Below are 20,511 nucleotides of genomic sequence, written 5' to 3'. Positions count from 1 at the left end.
GAACAGTGAAAGAAGTTTTCCTCGCTGTAATCATTCCTCCTGTTCATACGGGCTGTTAAAAGATCCCCGTCAAATGTGCTTTCAATGTCAATAACATCACATCTCAATCCACATCCTCATTTAGTGCATAAATGCATTTAATGGTTGACGTGAAGCTTATATGAGGCTTTAGCATTCTGAGATATTCATATCAAGTGGTTATCTGACACATTTACAGTCTTTTTAGCATCAAATTCCCTCTGTGTTTCCTTGGGCAGTGTTTCCCTGTTGAGCTGTGGTGAAAGTAGGCACAAAAGAGGGACTTTGACACTAAAATGACTGTAACACTGAATATTTTTTTCAATCCCTTTCCTATTGGTTTGTTTACATTGTAACAAAAAGGTAAGAAAGCACCTTTTTAATATTTACTATCTGGTTTGCATTGTGATGTGGGGAGCTAGAAAACATTTTAATGGGTAACATGAACATTGCAGTGTGACCATCTTGTTTTTAAGGTAAGTGATACAATAAAGGAAACAATAACAGTAACTACATTTGTCTCCCAGTCTATATTTCAGTCTCACTTAGATATTTTGAAAGAACTAACCAGCAGTGTTACTGTTTTATCACACCCTGCCTTGTAGTTCCTAAGTGTGCCCACTAGAGGGCAGTTATTATTATTATTGTTATAGCAACTTCTAGGTAATATTTTTGTGTAAATATTGATGTTATGCTTAGTATTTTTCATAATCACACAAATAATTACATGTACATATTTTTATCCATATATTGTACTTACTATTATATGTTAGCTACGCATTTATGTCAAATTAGTTTTGCAGTTCTTCGCTGTGGCCAGTGGAGGGCAGTGCACATTCATGTTTATATGATTTAAAACTTCCTGGTTTTATTTAATGTTTGTTTGTCTGGCAGCATCATGCTGATATTAGTAGCTGCCTTGGGTACATTTTTGAGGACACAACTGACAACATTTCGTCCGAAGATGGTCTTCCTTCAGTAAAAGCAAGGAAGTGAATTTATCTATATTTGATTGTCATGAAACACCACATCATTACCTAATTGGCCTATATAAGTCATGTGACGTACCCCTGAATCTATGTGACTGTCTTTATTATTTGGTTATTCAAATGTTGGTCTGACAGGCAGATGGGCCTGGATGTGGTGCTGTCGACCCTGAACCAAGGGTGTCTTTGATGGGGACATTTCTATTACACCCAATAATGTTCAGTTTCCTTTTAACTCAGATATTAAACATTTAAAATTCCTCTCCTGACACATTTTAGGATGTATATAAAAAAGTTTGAATAATAATTTGTATCTGATATATTACAAAAAACGTTATATTATCTTGTTAATATCCTTAAAATGACATCTCCTTCTCCCTCATTAAAAAGTCAAGAATCTATAAATATGCAAATACTTTTCATTTCAAAAGTTTAACTGCTGGACACAAGAAGATGTCTCCTACTCCACTGTAAAGTCCATTCTCAGTGTTTGCACTAGACGCTTCATGTCTCCATATCACATTTGTGTAAGATGAATATTGGCCTGGGATTGGCTTCATGCATGTAGCTGTGCCCCTTAAAATTGGATTTTCAGTGAGCTCAGAGAAACTTACAACTTTCAGCAGATGAATGTGAAAACGGCCTTCTAGTGTCAAACTCTGCACATGCATAATCTGTGTGCACATAGACAGATGCTACTGGATATGCTGCTCTTGACCCTGAACCAAGATTTTCTCTAATGGAGACTTGGTATCATTTCATTACACCAAGTAATGTTCAGTAAGCTCATAGATATTAAATATTTAAGACTTCATTTGTCATTGTGCTAACTTGTTGCTGGAATTCATTTCAAAGCATAAGGACATAGTAACATGCTGATAATATTTATATTAACCTTTTTTCTTTTTACATAATAGATACAGTGTCCTTGCATATTTGACTTGCTCATTCATTTGCCACCTTATCTGCACTGTTCACTGTATAACCATGTTTGCTCCTCTACCATTTTGCTCTTATCAGTAGTTCTATAATTGTCATATTATTCACAACTGCTATTTAAATACTGTTGTCAGCTTATCTATTGTTCACTTTACAACCATATTTACACTTTTGCTTTTCATCAATAGTTTTACATTATTTTATTATTGGCTCTTCCTTTCCTAGATATGGATATATGTTTTGTAAAAATGTGCTCAGCTTTTATACTGTAATTCCTTGTATTGTGCACTGCCTGTGAGTTTGACACAACATTTCACTATATGTACTTATATGTGACAAATATAAATCTCTTCATTTCTTGACTACTTAAAGTTTTCCTTAACACTTTTATACGTTTCAGGGTTATTATAGTTAACAAAAACTAAGACTAAAACTAGCAGTGAAAAAAATATGTTAACTGAAATAGAAATAAAAACAATAGTTAAAAAAAACTAAATAAAAACTACAATGAACAATACAAAACAAACTAAAACAAAACAGAATTGCAGATAAAATGGCTTTGCACAATTGGTGCTTTTAATAAGCAATGACTTGGTAAACCACTAAGACTGAAACTAAAAAGTAAAACTAGTCAATTCCTCAAAATAAAAATAAAACTATTTAATCACTTGTTTAACAAACTAAAACTAAACTGAAATACAAAAAATAACAACTACAACTAAATAAAAATAAAAACTAATGACAATTTCAAAACTATAATAACCATGCTTGTAATTAAGTACATGTATTTAAGTATTTATTTTGACTACTCTATCACATCAGGCTGTTATGTCTTAATGTAAATGGTTGTAGTCCTCTCTGTAATGCTCGGCGGCTCCGGCAGGGGGCGCCAGTTGCACCAACTCTCAGCCAGACCGCGAGACATGTGGCTGGGACTTTCTGAAAGCTCCGCTTCGCTCTTAGCCATAAACAAGTACCGGAGAGTGCGATTCGTCAGCATTTCACAGCAAGAGTTGGGACACTAATAACAATTTAGCAGGCGCAGACCGGCCGCAGGCAGCACTTTAAAAGGTGAGTAACCACAATCGCCGCTAGCTAACTAACGTAAGAGCTAACTACTAGCTGGCTAAAGCGACGTAAGCAGGTGCTGTTGTTCAAAGCGGCTAGTTAGCTTCGAGCTAAACTCGAGCTAGCTAGCTGGCTAACTTATGACCTTCAATGCAATCTTCGAGGCTAATATTAGACACTATTTAGCCATGTTTGCTGCTGTGCTAACAACAGCCAGCTAGCTCGTATGTAGCTGTGTTTTTAGCTCGCTGTAGCTGCTCGGCTAACTAACAACAACCGTGTTGTCACCGTCGTGTTGGCACTGCTTGATCAAGTTGGTGCTAGTTTCTGTCTTCAGGAGCCAGGCCGTGCTTTCACAAGTAGCGTTTATCTATCTTCCAACGCAAGTACGATTTAGTTAACCATACAATCACCCCATTTAATGTAACGCGGTGTTCTTATCTCTCTTGAGGGTTGTGTGCCTATAAGTTAGCCGGTAGTGTTGGTTAAATGGGTGTCTGACTAAACGGAAAACACAGTTGACGTGACAGTTGGAGCACAAGGATTGAGATTGATTGCATGTGTTGACTTGGTTTATTTTAAGTGTTTACAGAGCTTGCACTTTCGCTCCCAGACACTAAAGCTGTGGGCCAGAGTTTAACTTTGAATACATGTCATAATTAAAGCGATTAAAGCTGGTTTGGGATCGGCTATCAGAGGATTTAAATCTCTGGCTCAGGTGGTTTCCTGCTCACTGTCAGACAAGTGTTGATGGTATGCTGTGGTGAGGTTGGTTCACCATGACCGTAGAGATAAACAACAGGGAAGAAGAGGGGATTATACAGCCCGAAAAACAAGAGATAGAATTGTTCCGCACCGTTGTTTGTCACTTTCACCAATGAAGTGATTCAAAGTTTCACTTGTATAGAAATACACTTTCATTTCCTGAGGTAAGTATATTCCCATGAGGTTTAGACATATATCAGCAGATATGGCAGCTGATAAATTACATAATAATGCAGTAGAGAAACACCAAAATTAAATTTTAGGTGATTTAGAAATATTAATATTGACTTTTTTTAATGAGATTTTTAAAGTCAACTATTGACTTAAAATATTGATAGTGATTGTGGTTGCAAAACTTAACCATGATCAGCATTTCACACTGTTTGCTTTGTGTAATATCCAGTGAGATTTCATTTGCAGTGTTTACAGTAGGGCCCGACCGATATATCAGTCAGCTGATGATGTATTGGTATTGGCACATATCATTTAATATGTTTTTTGTTACTTTAAAAGACATATAGGCTGTATATATTTAGGGCCATATTTGATCCCTATTCTCAATCCACGTTTCATACATACGTTACATAATATAATTTAATATACAGTACCAGTAAAACGTTTGGACACACTTTCCCATTCACATCAATGAGAAAATGTGTCCAAACATTTGACTGGTACTGTACATATATTTAATTTTCAGTAATTTATAATTATTACATTTCCAGTGAAGTTGACTGTTTTAGTGCACTTTTTACACTATTAAGTTTAAACTGTAAAATATCATGCCTCCATTACATTTAGACACAAGTGCTTGAACCACATTCGAGGGATCATTGCACAAATGTGCGTTTATGTATATGTTCTGTATATATATGATTATTTACTATATACCAATATCAGAATTTTTTAAATCCTTAATATTGGCCCCTAAAATCTAGTATCAGTTGAGTTCTAGTTTACATTAAGAAGAGAAGCAACACATCCGCTCAGTTAAGAAGGTGGAACCAGTGAATGTTTGCCATGTGTCTTTGATATACGGCTGAAAGGATTGATCAGTTATCAGTATTCTTGTTGGTTGATTTTCTTTTGACCACTTGATTAATCAACCGGTAGTGTCACCACAAAAAAATGTTGTCCTCGTTTATCAGTTTATTGTTTAGTAAGTGTGCAAGGATTTACGTATGTCTGTAAACTGCAGACAGTATTAATTGAGAGAGAGAGAATGAGAGTGGGATTGTCATGAGTCAGCTACAGGCTGATGTAGGTCTTCCAGTAAAAAGTGGACGTAAGCTTATATATGGAGTTGTGTGAACCTCAACAGAGCAGTGTCTCATGCTCCATGACTGGGTAATGATTGTTTCATAAGATTATCTGCCCAGACAAAAATACAATCCTAGCAGAAACGCTGAAGTACACTTACAGAAAATGAGTGAAATAATGTCCGTTGGCAGCAACAGACTATAAATATGGTTTAGTTTTATAATGTGAATAAATGTCTCTCTCTTTTCTGTGATTACTGCTCCTTCCAGCTACTCTATTGATTCTTGAAAACTGAGCTTGTAATATTTCAGTTGGCTTTTGTGATTGAATAAGAAGATATTTTTTGATGGTAATGTGGCATCAAGCTGTTTTTTATAGATAGATAGATAGATAGATAGATAGATAGATAGACAGATAGACAGATAGATAGATATAAGTTATGGATCATTCACATCTCTGACAATCCAATGGAGAAAACGTATTACTAAAAATACCCAAAAGTACAAATATAAGTGTATATATGTAATAAATAATACAATTCTCATTGTGCAAATTGACTTGACTGCAGTATGTAAAAGATATACCACCTGTGTACACAGCACATAGTCTAAAATAAAACCAGACTGTGCGCACTACGGCTGGGCAGAAATGTCAATAATGTGACATAAGACTAGATCATCTGACATATTGGTTATCAGTGTTGTGATGTAGCTCATTTGTTGTTTTCCACTTCTTCTGTTTAAGTGAGATACATTTCTGAATTTGAGTCTATTTAGTTGTTTCAATAAATGCTATTTGTTAATTTTTCTATAGTGAGTTCTCATGTCTACATAATGCACGCTGCAAATTCCCACACATTTCAGCAGCATTTAAAATACAATTAGTTTATTGAAGATTGTGAATAATGGTTTTAAATGGCTCTTAAAATATACACAATACTTTTTGGACGATTTTTAACTGTATAAATTAAATTGAGTGTTTTCTCAATTTTAGACTACAGTAGTTTAAACATGTTTAAATGTCATGGAAATGAGTCATTAGAAACGTCTGTAATATCTACACAACAAAGAATTGTCTTTGTACAGATAATCCAACAGTCATATTGTCACCTACTTATACTTTTATATTGTTGACACATGGGGCGATGCTTATGGACGTAAACCCAAGCAGGAACGAGAGACACAGGCAGCAGGCAGAGAGCGGGAGATTTTCCTTCCAAAAACAAATACCAAGACCCGGGGAGACATGAAAGCAGCTGCTCACTTACAGCTATGTGTGTTTACAGCAGAGAGCAGGAGAGAGGACAGATGTCTCATTGTCAAAGAGTTTTGAATTTCCGACGCCGCTTTAAAAAAAAATAAATAATAAATGATCATATGTGCAACGTGAACTAACTAAACCAGACAAACAGGTCCACCTTAACAAAAATAAATGTCACAACATAATTTCTGCTCTGATGTGTTACAGTAAGTTGTGGAGATGCTGCACATTGCCAGATATTTGCCCTGTTGGTAGAGCTGGGACCATATGGCAAAAATATTATCTCACAATATTTTCCCCATTATTAATGTTAAGATGATGTTGACAGTATATGTTATATGGCTACAGTTTCCATTCACTTGTTAACTAGCCATAAATGCTTAAATAAATACAACTAAACTACACTGAAAAAAAGTAAGGATTAATCAAAGATGCTGTATTGAATTTCTTTTTTATATCAGGAACATGAAGACTGAACCATGACACACATTAAGATTAAAACATGACTTATTGTAGAAAATATAGACACTAAAGCTTACCATACAAGATATAATAAATAAACCATTTCACATCATCTCTTATAAACGAAAACCAAGTGCAAACTGTGGCACATTTTAGATTTGTAAACATATAAATAACTTGTAGTATAAACCTTTAAATGAGTTGTACCTTAGGGCACAGGAACAGTATATAACAGTACTGAGTGTATGTAGATTATGGTAAGTTGCAGAAAGCCACATTTCCATGCAGTTGACGCCGACTCGCATGGCCAGTTTTCAGGTGTGCAAATAGGCTGTTTGTGGCAAAGGCCAGTTATGAATCATTTGCAAATCTTGCAAAGTATATTCTGCTATGTGGTGTCCTTTATTCTTTTTTTTTTTGGTTCCACATCTAACATCGGCAACGTCTCTATCCGGATCAGACCAGACAGACATTTTCAACATCCCTGTGATAATCACTTATGAGATTTGCAGTCAAATAATCTGCTGTGTGTCCCGGGAACTTCATCACCGTTGATGTTCAGCCTGAAAACTGCCTGAAGCCAGTTCTTTGAGCTCTAACATGGCCTTCCTCTGGGTCCTCTGTAGCACTCATCACTTCAGAGACTAAACCATCCACAGGTTTTAAAGATTAGAAGTGGGTTTTGCTTTCTTTCTTCTAAACGCGTAGTTTGCTTAGTCATAACAAATATGATCTTGACTATCTTCTTATCTCAAACTTATCTGGATTTTATGACTTTCACTTGGCTGTAAAAAGAGCTTGATAATCAAACTATTTGTTTAAGTTGTTTTAATGTTTTAAGAGCAGATAAAGCTGCTAGAGGAAGTGGTGTGACATATAAAATCATCTCTCAATTTCTAAATATTTAGAATTTTTTAGATTAATGGATTGATCATGAGCTGATTATTCATGGTCATTTCAATTTCGGCTGCCTTACCTCGGTAAGAAGTTTTTTACCATCTTAATTTTACAGTTTATTTCACATCCCACTCGGCCCAACCTGAAGGATTCCTCTAAATCCAGCTTTATCAACTTACTATTATTAAACAGAACAGAAGAAACTCCGAACTTTTTGATAAGCAGGCCTTTCTATGTGACGCTAGTCCAATCTCTGACACTCTGAAAATCCCTACTCCTGAATTAGCTTTAAGTAATTGTTCCAATGTTTTAGATAAGCATGCATCTTTTATTCCAGAAACAAACTGACTAGACACACCTTCGTCATTGGCCTGGCTTCAGACGGTCAAGGAATAAGTGCAGTGCTGCTGTCAGAAAAGCCTCAAACTGACTATTATCTGCACTCCTTCCTCTCAGCTCTAGCACTCTTCCTCTGTATGTTAATGGCTCAGGTCTGATTTCTGTTACTCTGGCCCACATACTTTGAATATTTAATACCACTGAGTCAATTCCAAGGTTCTATCGCCGATTTTATTGATTGTAATTGTTATTGCTTTTAATATTTTAATTGTTCTTATTTTATTGATTTAATTGTCAATTTGTTTATTGACAATTCCTGCACTTTAACCTCTAAGCTTGTTTTGAATTTATGTCGTCATATAATTGTATTTAATTGCTACCTCGGAGCTCTCTTTGCTGACTGTAGTTGCGTCTGCTCTTAATGCTTGTTTGTATCTCAGCAAACAAGCAAAAACTGGTCTTTTATTATACTCTTTTTCATGCTAATCATTCATCTTTAGAGTGAAGTACTTGACATATTTGATCCGATAAGCTGACATCGTTTCTTTTGTGTCCACAACATCTAATGTTTCTCTCCGTCTCTTCTGTGTTGTAGTGGTGATCAGGACAGCCCGGGCCTGGACATGACTGGAGCTGGAAGTGGTAAGACTTGACTCATTACAGTCATATTACATGAACAGCGTGCTCCATCAGTATACACTTCTTACTTACCAGATCTAAGCCCTAAATAAAAAAAACCTTGTCTTTAGGTGGCCAGGGCCCTCCTGATGGGACAGATGCTGAGGAGGCGGAGAAGTGTCCTATCTGCCTGGGTGTCCTGGCTGGTGGCGAGCTTGCCATGCCCGACAGCTGCTGCCATGTCTTCTGCCTAAGATGTCTCCTCACATGGGCAGAGGTGACAGTCAACGCTATTACGTTCAATTTAGAATTCCATGAAAGTTGTGATAAAGTAGTTAGGAGGTAGAGACACAGACGTAGTGAGCTGGTTTGTAGCCAATATACATTTAAGAGCATTATCCCAGGGTCTAACTGTATTTACAGCAGTTTAATAGAACTCTATTGTGTGTTAGAAGCTTATAAAAATTGCTAAAACATATTAATTTCTACACTTGTCTACATTTTTGACCAAATACTTGGATATCGATATTGCGATAATATTACAGGGATGACTATTGGTGCTTTCACAAAATATTTACACCGTGAGATTTCTGATAAATAATCATCAGTAATGTGGATATAATGACTAAATGGGTAAAGGTCAATTACACCACTCTTCCGTAATGCAGCCTTTAAAACAATAAAAATGTGCGTTATCTAAATAATGACGATGTCTAGTCTCATATCACAATATTGATACAATATTGATGTATTGCTGTGCCCTCAATTATGTATAATTTGTTTTAATATTTGAGTCCAAAGTAGTTAAAGCCTTGTGCCATTAAACTTAACTAAATTAAATTTGATCGTTTGCATGCAAAAAATAGTATTTAGTATCTCACCCAGAATGTGAAAAATGTTGGTGTGGAAGAATGAAGGCAGCTAGACTAGTATTAATTGATGTGTGCTGTTACTATGACATGTTAATGATGTTTTGCTTGTTTGCTTAAAAGTTGCAGGTGGCTCCTTCGTGCCCGGTGGACAGGAGACCTTTCAGTAGTGTTTACAGATGGGACGGACATCTCAGCTGTGTGCAGGTCAGTCTGCTTTCTATTCATGTTCCTTCTGAGTTGAAGACATCAGGCTCCTTTTTCCTCCTTCTGAATAACTCATTTGCCATCGCTGCTGTTCATTCACGTAGTAAATCATAGTAAATCAAAAGCTTCATTTTAAGTGGGGTGTAAATGATGTCCTCTTCTGTTAATGAAAAAGTTGTTATCTCTGGGACGTCCTGGTGGCCTTCCCTTGACTAGGGACCTTTGTTGTGTGTCGTGCCCCTCTCTCTCCTCCCATGTTTCTGGTCATCTTAACTGTCCCTATCTAATAAAGGCAAAATGAAAAATCTTTTCAAGATGCTTCCCTGTGTTCATGAACCAATCAGCATGCGGTTTGTCATCTGTTTCTCTACTGTTTTGCATTTCATCTTTAAACAAAGAGAAGAAGAATAGCTTCATATCCTCACAATTGACAGGCTGTATTTAATCAGGCCATCACTTTTTATTAAACTCTTGCTTGAACATGGGAATAAATATTCAAAATGTAATATCCTGTTTGAAGTCAAAATATACAGTCTATAAATGCAACAGTTAGAACAAATAGTTTGTCTTGTGATCCAGCTGAGGTTGTCCTTAAAATGTACTATGAGATTGACCTATCAAATGCAACAAATGAGCAAAGCCGTGATGATTGGATAAGCATCTGAGAAGCAGTGTGAGGAAGTATCTTGGGGGTTTCATCACTCTATGCAATCACTTCAGCTTAATGTAGAATTAAAAACACCCAAACTAAATGTGTCTTTTAATTTGTGTTGTTTTAAGGTGCCGTTCAGGAAGCTGCCAACTGAACCTGACGCTGAGAGTTGCTGCTGTAGAAACCCTGAGCAGAAAGTCTGTCTCAAGTGAGTATCACTTTTTCCATTGAAGCTATTTTAAAAAGACTTCACAGAAGCAGAAGATAACATAATAAACTGTTGGTTAGAATATAAAATCAACTTCTTTGGAAACCAATTTGAGAACAATTTCAATGTTTTTTTGCTCTCCAGAAGAAAGCCAGGTAGAAGACTGAGGCGGCAAAAGGTGGAGACGGCAGCTGATTCCAAAACGAAAGGACTTGTGAGAAAATGTAAGTTAGAACCCTTTTAAGTACGTGTGACCAACAAGCATGTTTTCAGCAATGTCTAATAGTCTTTAAATGTCCCTCCAGGTAACAATGACGACCCCTCATCACTGAGCAGAAAAAAGGTGTGTTTTTGATTTTTTACACATTAGTTTTAATGCCACATGCTTTGGTTTCGGTGTTGAATCTCATCACTGTTTGATGTGTTTGATCCAGGTGAGAGGAACAGAGTGCTGTGCTTGGTCACCGTCTCCCTGTGTCTCAACAACTACATCCACACAGGACATGTAAGTTAGGCTGCCTTTGATTCATTTTCACAGTAATACATGGAAATAAGATAGTTTGGTATGATGATGATGATTATTGAGCACTAGTTGCCAGACTTGCTAGTTTCCCGCTCTTTTACCTTTCAAAGAAAATGAGAGAGAGAGAGAGAGAGAGAGAGAGAGAGAGAGAGAGAATCAGGGGGTAGTGTGTTTTAAGAAAGCCCCCTGCTGGAGAGTAAGGCACATTACTTCAAATAGTCTGTTTGCAATATTGAATTTGAATAGGTTGCATATTAATTTTTTTGTCACAGCCCTCTACCAGCTGCATGCCTATTTCCAATCAGTGTAAAAGATTGACACAATTTATTGTAAAGCAACAAAGTAAACCTACAGCATCTTGTTTAGGAGTGATTTTAAAATTTTATGATTCAGACTAACTGGATTATATGTTTACAGCTTGAATGTTTTAATACTCGGTAAGTCCTTCATAAGTAACTCTTACCTTGTTTTAATCCTTGTGCAGTGCAGAGCCTGTGTGGGTGACAGAGGACATACCCTACGACACCGGGTTCAAACAGTGCAAACCCCAGGCGCAAGATAATCCGTGGCTGTCTCCTGCTGCTCCCATCACTGCTAATGGCACCTCAAGGTAATGAAATACCAACTGACCAATAATATAGCTTTGCTCGCTCCTGACGTTCCAGCAATATGTGGGATTATTTTTTTACTGTGAATAACCCTTCCAAGGACATTGTTCATATCAAACACGTTGGAAGCCGTTTTCTACATCTCTGTCCTCTTTTCTACAGTCCCTGCTGAGCTGAAGTCAGAGATTTAGAAAAGGAGATTATAAGTGATGTCAGTTTTTTGACACCTGCAATTTAAGTCTTATGAATGTCCATCCATCCAAACTGGACATTTTATACACTGTACATGACCCGATTTGTTGAATTGTCACAGTAGTAAAACTCAGTGTACGGTTGTAATGAAATTGTAAAAGAATGATTTAAGAGATATTACTAATTCAGTCACTGAGCTGAAATCTGACAACGCTCGTTCTGCTGGTATTACAGGCAGAGTTTCCATCCCAGTAATTGGAACCACAGCCCGAATCCATTTGGACTCTGCTCATCTCCCTTTACCTCCACTTCACTGTTTGGCCCTGGTCATTTTGGTGAGTCATGGTTTTTGTGTTAATTAAATTGTTTTAATTTTGTCAGTAGGATAGTGGCAGATAAAAATATGTGTACACATTTATGTGAGCGAAACATGGGTCAAATATGTGCAAATGATTTACAAAAATATGGAAGTAGGCCTCTTCAAGAGCAAATGTTTAATAAGATTTTAAATTTAAACTAAAATTTGACTCTTCTCATTTTTCGTTGAAGGGAATATAAACTCTAATATTACTGCCGCTATTGTGCATATTCTTCCATTTTTCAAAAGGCGATAAAGACAATTTTGGACATATTTTTGGAAACGAGCATAACCCTGTATAGCCTACCCTCAAAATTTGGACCCGTTGTGCGGTTTGCTTTCTACCTAGAAAGTGAAAGCAAGTTAGCTTAGCTTGCTAGTGATGGTAATTCCCACTGGAAGTTGCTTTTCATTCATGTTATTTCAATAGCTTGTTAAGTCATCACGGCTCCCACACACTGCTTTGATTATCACCATTATCTGAAGGAGGAGAGTCTAGCCAGTGTCTCCCCTTCATGGGTCTAGTTGAAGTGATTGCAAATAACCAGTCAAAAATCATCCAGTGGTTATGTAACTTCAGTATTATATGTATTATTCAACAGACACCATGACGCAGACTTACATAGACCTCTCAGAATATTGTAGGGAGTGCTCAACCCACATACATGACAGAAAAAGCTAACAACAACTTCAGCTCACCAGCTGCTTAAATGTCTGTGTGGCTGTTAAAATTTACGTTATACTGCAAACCATTTTTTGCGCCCTTCCATACAGATATTACACCAATCAAGTACCAGTACCAACACTGTCACTAGTACTAATACTGTTATGTCAGAAAAATAAAGAAATCTTAAATTTGACTTGAATACGCTAGTCAAAACAAACACAAGGTGTGCATTTCATAAAATTGTTCATCTTTAAAAACAACCAGGGTCTCCTGTATCTTATATAGTTTGTCTTCTACAGTCTTTCAGGGTGTAGTCTGCGCCATCACTTGTCCAAAAGGAGGAGAAAAGAGAGGCGGCCGAGCCTCAACCTCCAAAGCTCCCACCAAAGAGGCCGAGTCTAGACCATCCAGACGATCTGGACGCAACAGTAAACCCCAGGAAGAGCCTCCTGTGTCTGACCCACCATCACCGCCACAGTCTGGTTCGTCAGACTCTGACTCATCCACCAGCCAGCCCAGCAAGCCAGGCAGGGCTTCTCAGGTGCCAGCCAAGAGGAAGGGTAAACAGGTAACAAACCGCAAGGCCAGTGGGAAACGGAAAGCCACAACAAGAAAAAAGCGCTCTCCTGAATTTGTCAGCAGCCCAGCAAGTGAGGAGGAAGATGGTGACGGAGGTGACAATACTGAGAAGGATGATGAAGAAGACAAAACTGAAGTGGAGCAAGAGATAAATAATTTGGAGCAGCAGGATTCTGACGCTGAAGGAAGCCTCAATGCAGACCAGGACGGTTTCAACTCAGCTGATGAGCAAAGAGGTGGCGAACCTTCAAGCAATGACGTGGGACATGACAGCGATGAGGAACAATCTAATGATCACGAACAAGAACAGAAACCACACGAGGGAGATAACTACTTGTCTTGTTCCCCAGACTCGGCCCCGAACAGCCCTGCTTCATCTGAGGGCGACCAGAGCACAAGGGAGCAGGATCAGGATCAGGAGCAGCAAGGTAGCCCCATTTCCTCTGTGGATAAGCAGTCAGAGAAGGGGTCACCATCGCCCTCTGACTCTCACAACGCACTGTTGGAGAACCTTGGGTCACCGCACTGTGATGACCAGACTGAGCAGGATGATGAAATGGAGATTTGCGCAGGGTCAGAAGAAGGCAACGATGAAGAATCTCCAAAGGATGTGAAGACAGAATCATGTGAGAACTCTTCACAGCCTGGTTCTCCCCCAGCTGTACAAGAAGAAGCAGAAACTTCTGAGGACCCCGATGCAAAAATGTTTGGATCAGAAGAGCCTTCAGCAGTGGACAGCTCTGGGGAAGGCACCAAGGATGACGGTCCATCCCAGGATGACACTAATGTTGTCCCTATGGACTGCAGTTCACCCATGAGTGACAATGACAGCAATCCCTTTTTGGAACCATCGAAAGAGAGCACTGCCCCAGCTTCTGTAGAACCTCCTTCTGCAAACGAAGTTGCCAAGGACGACAGCACCAAGGACCAAGGGGAAAGAGAAAGGAGTCAAGAGAGGAAGAACGGCCGACAGCGGCGCTCTCGCTTCCACTCTCCAACCTCCACCTGGTCACCTAAGAGGGAGTCCAGACGAGATTCATCAAGACGCTCGCGCTCGCGGTCTAGAGAGCGTGATGGCAGCCCACCTTCCAGCCGCTCTTCCCGTGCTCGGAGCAGAGAAAGAGACAGGGACCGGGACAGTGAGAGAGACCATTCTAGGAGAGACCGTAGTCGTGAGAGGAGGAGGAGGCGATCCAGGAGTCGCTCCAGATCCAGGTCCAAGTCCCGGTCCCGATCTCGATCTAGGTCTCGTTCCAGAACAAGATCCTACAGACGGGGGCCCAGCCCCGAACGGTCGGCCTCAAGAGAGCAGTCTCCTCAGAGGAAGGAGCGTAGGGGTGGGTGGAAATCAGGGCAGGGCAGTGGGTCTGGTGGTGAGGGACGGAGGTATCATGGAGGCGCTGGCCGCTTTGAAAATGGCGTCCCTGCTGAAACTTCACCAGAACGCCAGGGCTGGTCGGATAATCCCGACTGGGTTACAGAAAAGACTCGTAGCGAAAGTGAGAGCAGGAACCGTGATTTTAGTGGTGGCTCACGCTGGGAAGACCGTGGGAACAGGGGAGAGTCAAGGGGCCGCGGGGGCCGTGGAGGGTTTGACCGTGGCCGAGGCGCAGGACGGGGCGGCGGCAACCGTAGCTTCTACAACCAGCAGGAAGATTCGGCTGACAACCGCTGGCAGCCCAGAAACAACTTCTCAGGTACAGGCAACAATTCAGGGAACGATGCATACAGCCGCTTCAATGAGAACCGTGGTGGAGGCCGGAGGAAAGAGTCGGAGTCAGGCGACTCTATGCTCGACCGGTCAGGCTGGTCTTCAGCATCCAGCTGGGCCGTCAGGAGGACGCTACCTGCAGACGTTCAGGATTATTACTCCAAGAGGGAGAGAGGAGGACAAGGAGGCTGGAACCGATCAGAGGAGGAGCAAGCAGCAGCAGGTCAAAATCCATCCAACTCTCACACAACAACTGTCAAAATGAGGCTTTTCTAAGTAGTTTCTCATCACTACAAGAACACCACTGCTAGTGCTTGACAATACAGATATGTTTAAAAAAGCCCTCTAAGGTACACAGAATAGTCTTGTTTCAATTTATTGTTCTCTTTGAGGGTAGAAGTATGTAGTACCCCAGGCAGCTGTGCTTCATTAGACTTTAGAGGAAAGCGTTTTCTTTGATGTTCATTAATTCCTTTTGAAAGCCTCACAAGTGTTTTACTTGCACAGCTTCAACTTTTTAAATAAAAGGCTACATGTTTGATTTTACTGTTGTACTATCTTCCTTATTCCCCAGATCCCCCTAAAAGCGAGCCTCCCCCACAGGCCGTCCCAGGTAACGCTCCGGTGCCTGTGATGAACATGATGCCCCCTCATCCTCCTCAGCTGAATGTTGTTCATCATCACTACCCCATGCAGGGCCCTCGAGGAGCCCTGCCGGTCAGCTTGCAGCCTGCAGCGCCGTACGCCATGCCTCCTCAGGTCCCCGTGCACCTCCACCCTGCCGTGCCACTGCTTCAGGTGCCCGCCGTCGGCGCTCAGGGCCTCCCTCCCCCTCCCCCACCCCCTCCACCCATGCAGCAAGGCAGCCAGACAGCAGCAGCTCAGCCCGACGGCCACACAACACAGGTATGGTGCATTAGGATGTGATGACGCTACATTCTGTGCTTCCACTAGAATAAAGACGTTCAGCCTTCTAACAATCCTCGTTCCCATTCTTTGGTGTGTCGCAGATGGCGAGCACCATGATGGGTTATGGAAAACCTGCCCTGCTTCCCACCCCAACCAAAGCTGGGGTTGCCATGGCAACCCAAGGCCAGCAGGCAGCCAACCAGGTGCTACCATCCTCTACAACTCAGCCCGCTCATCATAATAGGGCTCAAGCTGACAGCTCCAAAAAAGAAAAGGTAACCTACTGCCTACTCTACCTGTCACTCCATCTCTCTCATCTTTCAAGAGAAGTGTTTTGTTTATTTCAGTTTCTTTGACACAATCTGATCTCCTCTTGCTCTAGAAACAACAGATCCAAGAGAGAGCTATAAACGAAGTGAAGACAGCCATCAAACCCTTTTACCAAAAGAAGGAAATCACAAAGGAGGAGTACAAGGAGATTGTCCGCAAAGCTGTAGAGAAGGTACACAGTTCTGACATGTATCATTTCTGACACCAGTTGATGGTACGCTTCTGCCACCCAATTACTGTGCTTTCCTGTGAAGCTTTTTGTTTTATTATAGAGCGTCAGATTTTCCTCTTGAAATTCTTGGGTGCTAAATTTTCTCAGTTTTTCATTGCTTTTAATTTTTTTTTAAATCCCATGTATATCTTGTTATAACCACCAGGAGGAAGTCTTGTGGAGTTTCCCCAGCTGGCAGCTCATATTTGCTCACAATGATTTATTTTTTTTGTCAGGTGTGTCATAGCAAGAGTGGCGAGGTGAACTCCAGTAAGGTGGCCAACCTGGTGAAGGCCTACGTGGACAAATACAAACATGCCCGCAAGAAATGAAATCCCGCTCTGTTGCTGGTGTGGCGATGCCCTCACAGACCCATTCAGCTGCTCAAGTGCAATTTCTTCTAGCTGGAATTCGGCCTCCAAACTGAAAGACAACGGAGAGCCAACACTTTCTTTTTTTTGATATCTCTCTTTTCTTGAATGATGAAGATTTTTTTTTTTTTTTTTTTTTATAGATTTCATATTTTGTTAGAAAAAAAAAAGAATGACCCAATCAGAAATTGTAATGCAAGAGCCCTTTATTTTGCATAGATCATGTGACTTGGGGAACTACTGTAAGGAGTGCAGGGTAGCGTGGGGGGGTGGGGGGGTGGGACAGTTGATATTAAAATGTAACGCTCAAATAAACAGCGTCTGCTCATGTAGTGGAGGGACTCTCCCAGGTTGCCGGCTGGTATGAGGAATTTCTCCTATATGGCACCCTGATTGCATTGCTTATTAATTCAATATTGTCAATGTTCTTTTTTAAAAATATTATATAATATTTCAGATGAAAGCCTAGTTTAAAAAACAGTGCATTGCCTTTATTAATCTCAGTGGCCCAATGATGCTTGTGATTGTAATCAGGGCCATGATTGGTTGAGAAGATGCAAAGTGGGATGGCCAATCAGCAGTGAGTGTGTTATGTAAGGCGCAGGTCCCAGGGGGACAGATCAGGTGAATTGAACCCCACGCCCTGCCTGAATGTCTAATAAATGTCAATGCGTGAACATGAACTGTGCAAAGTATCCAGAGAGTAGTGAAATAAATTAGCTGCTTCCTGACGTGCTCTGTGTGTTTGTCACAGGTTTCTCACACAGGAAGGAAATGCCTGCGTTTTACATTTTAAACATGGTAGGGTTTCCTTCCTTAAATTTTAGTTTAGTCTTCATCTCTGTTGTTATGATGTTTCTGCTCTGCACTTCCCTGAAGCCTTTCATTATCATCACCTTTCAAACAATGGGTGCTACTGTAATCAGTTTGTCTGAAGGGGGTTGTGCTGAATTGTCTGATGCAGTTAAAGTGTCTCTTGGGGGTTTGTTTTTGCCCACAACACACTTACACCACAATGGCTCCTCATTTCTTTTTCCAACAAAATAACTACCAGATAAACCAAATGGAAAAGTTTCCATTTGCTGGAAGTACAGTAGGTTGGACCACTTCATGTATAATGTTAATGATAAAAACGTTCTACACAAATATGTATCATTTTCTTGGGCTTCCCTCTAATCTTCCTAAAGAAAAGTTAAACACTCTTAACTCTTTTGGGCCTTGTACAGTTAATTAAATGAAATCATGTCAAGCTTAAGGGGAAAATGTGTCTTTGGTGGAGCTGCTAGCAGCTCTACACATCTCAGATTTGTCAAGGACCCAACTGTGCTGCTTTTTCATGAGAAGTCACAAGCCAAAAAGGATGGGAACCTTTGCTTTGAAGTCTCTAACAATGAATTGTATTTTGTACGTTTATCAGGCGTGTTTTTATAGTCTTGATCATCAAAGTATAGCTGTCAGGTATGTGTAGTGCAGTTAAGTAAAAATACATGTGCCTCAAACTTCACAGTATTTTGTTAATTTCCACCAATGAAAAAGATAATCAGTGTATCTTGTAGCGGTATCTTCTGACAACATGTATTAATTATGAATTATTAGACTAATGATCCTGGCAATCAAGACTTTTGTAGACATCATGCTAAAACGGTTTCCAGCTGTGTCGTGTCCTCTTCTGACCACCAGGGAGCAGCCTTGTCAAAAGAGAAGTGATGCTCATCCCACAGGAACACGTTTCATTTTGATCCAACACTTCAGTCATGCTTGATGAGATTCTCTATTAATCTGCTCTTAATTATGAACTCTCAATTATGCAGGCATCTTTTTTCTATGTGCGAGGCTTAAAGTAACTATAAAATGTGTTTATATACTCAGAAATAATCAGATTTTATGAGTCATTATTCAACAAAGGAGGGTAAGTAAAGAGGATGAAAATTAGGCACAATTTATACTTTATATTCAAATTTGGCAGTAGTATCTTAAACTATATAGGCTACTGCATTAATGTATTTGTAGATTTTGTGTTCTGATGACCTTTACAGCAATATATTAATAATATCCAGGAAACCCACAAGGTACATAAGAATAGAGTAGATCTATTGTCATTGCAAGTTTACAATGAAACGCTGTTTGAGCAGTCCAATGCAGCATAAAAAATAAAATAAGGTATATACACATAACATTAATACATTACAATACATTAATATACACGCAGCCAAGCACATCTCACCCATACCTATGACCACATACACATTCATACCCATAAAACTTAAAATAAGGTCTAAAATATAAGGTCAAAGTTCAGCGTTCAACACAATAAATGAATGCACAATTACACAAGAGAAAAAGATAAAAGAAAAATCAACACTGCTACATCAGGTTATGACTTTTTTTTAAAACAGTCAGCTCCACCATATATATCTGATGCATTTCATCTATCTTTATGCAACTGGACTTATTCAAATTCATGTAGATCTGTTAACTTTGTCCTTCATGGCTCTCCAGGCAAGTCCAGACCAAAGGTTCAGACAGGCCTTCAACTATCCTATGTGATTTGTGGTCCACAATAGTTAAAAGGATCCTTTAAAAAAAACAACCCACCATTACTTACAGACAGGTGACAAATTACTGTAAAACCATCTTCAAGTGTTTTAGTAAGGTGTTGGGCGACCATGCGCCACCAGAACAGCGCCAATACTCCTAGACACTGATTCAACAGTCTGTGAACTCAATTCCCTCATTTGGTGTTTTGATGATGGTGGTGGAGAGCGCTGTCTAACACGTCACTCCAAAATCTCTCATAGCTAGTGAACTGGGTTAAGATCTGGTGACTGTGAAGGCCATAGCATCTGATTCACAAAACCCCTCGCGTCCTTTGGGGGGCATTGTTATCCTAGAAGAGACCATGCCCATCGGGATAGAAATGTCAGATCATAGTATAAAGGTGATCACTCAGAACAACTTTGTTTTGATTCTCAGTGACCCTTCCTTTTAATGGGACCCACGCTATGCCTACAAAATGCCCCCCACAGCATAACAGAGCCACCAGATCCCCTCACTGTAGGGGTCAAGCATTCAGGCCTCTACTGGTTTTTCCTTTAATACTAGCAGCTCATGGCTGTTTTATAGGTCTTAAGTTGTATGTCTTTTAGGCAGAAGCTGTAAACTAGATTGAGGATGCAATGAAAAAATAGAGATTTGTTATTTTTCACTTTCTTATGTTCTCCAGATAAGAAATTTAAATAATCCACCCCCAAAACCCCAGCGCCCCCTAGTGGCCTCTGTTGAGGTTGACTATCATTCTGACAACCATTTAACCTGATGTTTGGACGTCCCTATTTGTTTCATAATGCCACTATATTGTCTCCAGAAACTCATAGAAATTCACCTGAGTGGGACTGCCGGACCAGTCTGAACTGTGTGTCCTCATAAACCACAATCCCAAACTCTGCTCAGATGAAAAGAAGCTGACACAGGACACAAAAACACCAACAGGCCATGTCATAGATT

General features: G+C 39.8%; 1 protein-coding gene across 1 annotated transcript; it reads left to right on the top strand.

Moving 5' to 3' along the window:
• Positions 1-2,866: 2,866 nt before the first annotated feature.
• scaf11 (SR-related CTD-associated factor 11) lies at positions 2,867-17,738 on the top strand. Its single transcript, XM_053314000.1, has 15 exons — positions 2,867-3,014; positions 8,590-8,636; positions 8,744-8,889; positions 9,605-9,688; positions 10,469-10,548; positions 10,693-10,772; positions 10,854-10,891; positions 10,983-11,053; positions 11,556-11,681; positions 12,106-12,206; positions 13,196-15,409; positions 15,761-16,092; positions 16,197-16,370; positions 16,478-16,597; positions 16,873-17,738. The coding sequence occupies exons 2-15, from the start codon at positions 8,618-8,620 to the stop codon at positions 16,966-16,968; spliced, it is 3,681 nt and encodes a 1,226-aa protein (XP_053169975.1). The 5' UTR covers positions 2,867-3,014; positions 8,590-8,617; the 3' UTR covers positions 16,969-17,738.
• Positions 17,739-20,511: the final 2,773 nt, after the last annotated feature.

This window comes from Scomber japonicus, chromosome 23 (assembly GCF_027409825.1).
Source record: "Scomber japonicus isolate fScoJap1 chromosome 23, fScoJap1.pri, whole genome shotgun sequence".
In the NCBI taxonomy this organism is placed as follows: domain Eukaryota; kingdom Metazoa; phylum Chordata; class Actinopteri; order Scombriformes; family Scombridae; genus Scomber; species Scomber japonicus.
Note: the sequence above shows the minus strand (reverse complement) of the source record. Positions and strands in the feature narration are given on the sequence as shown.

What these genes read in the sequence shown, in the direction of transcription:
- scaf11 (XM_053314000.1), top strand. An exon ending in GACATCTCAGCTGTGTGCAG is followed by an intron (nt 9,689 to 10,468) that starts GTCAGTCTGCTT and finishes TGTTGTTTTAAG; the next exon opens with GTGCCGTTCAGGAAGCTGCC. An exon ending in ACTGCTAATGGCACCTCAAG is followed by an intron (nt 11,682 to 12,105) that starts GTAATGAAATAC and finishes CTGGTATTACAG; the next exon opens with GCAGAGTTTCCATCCCAGTA.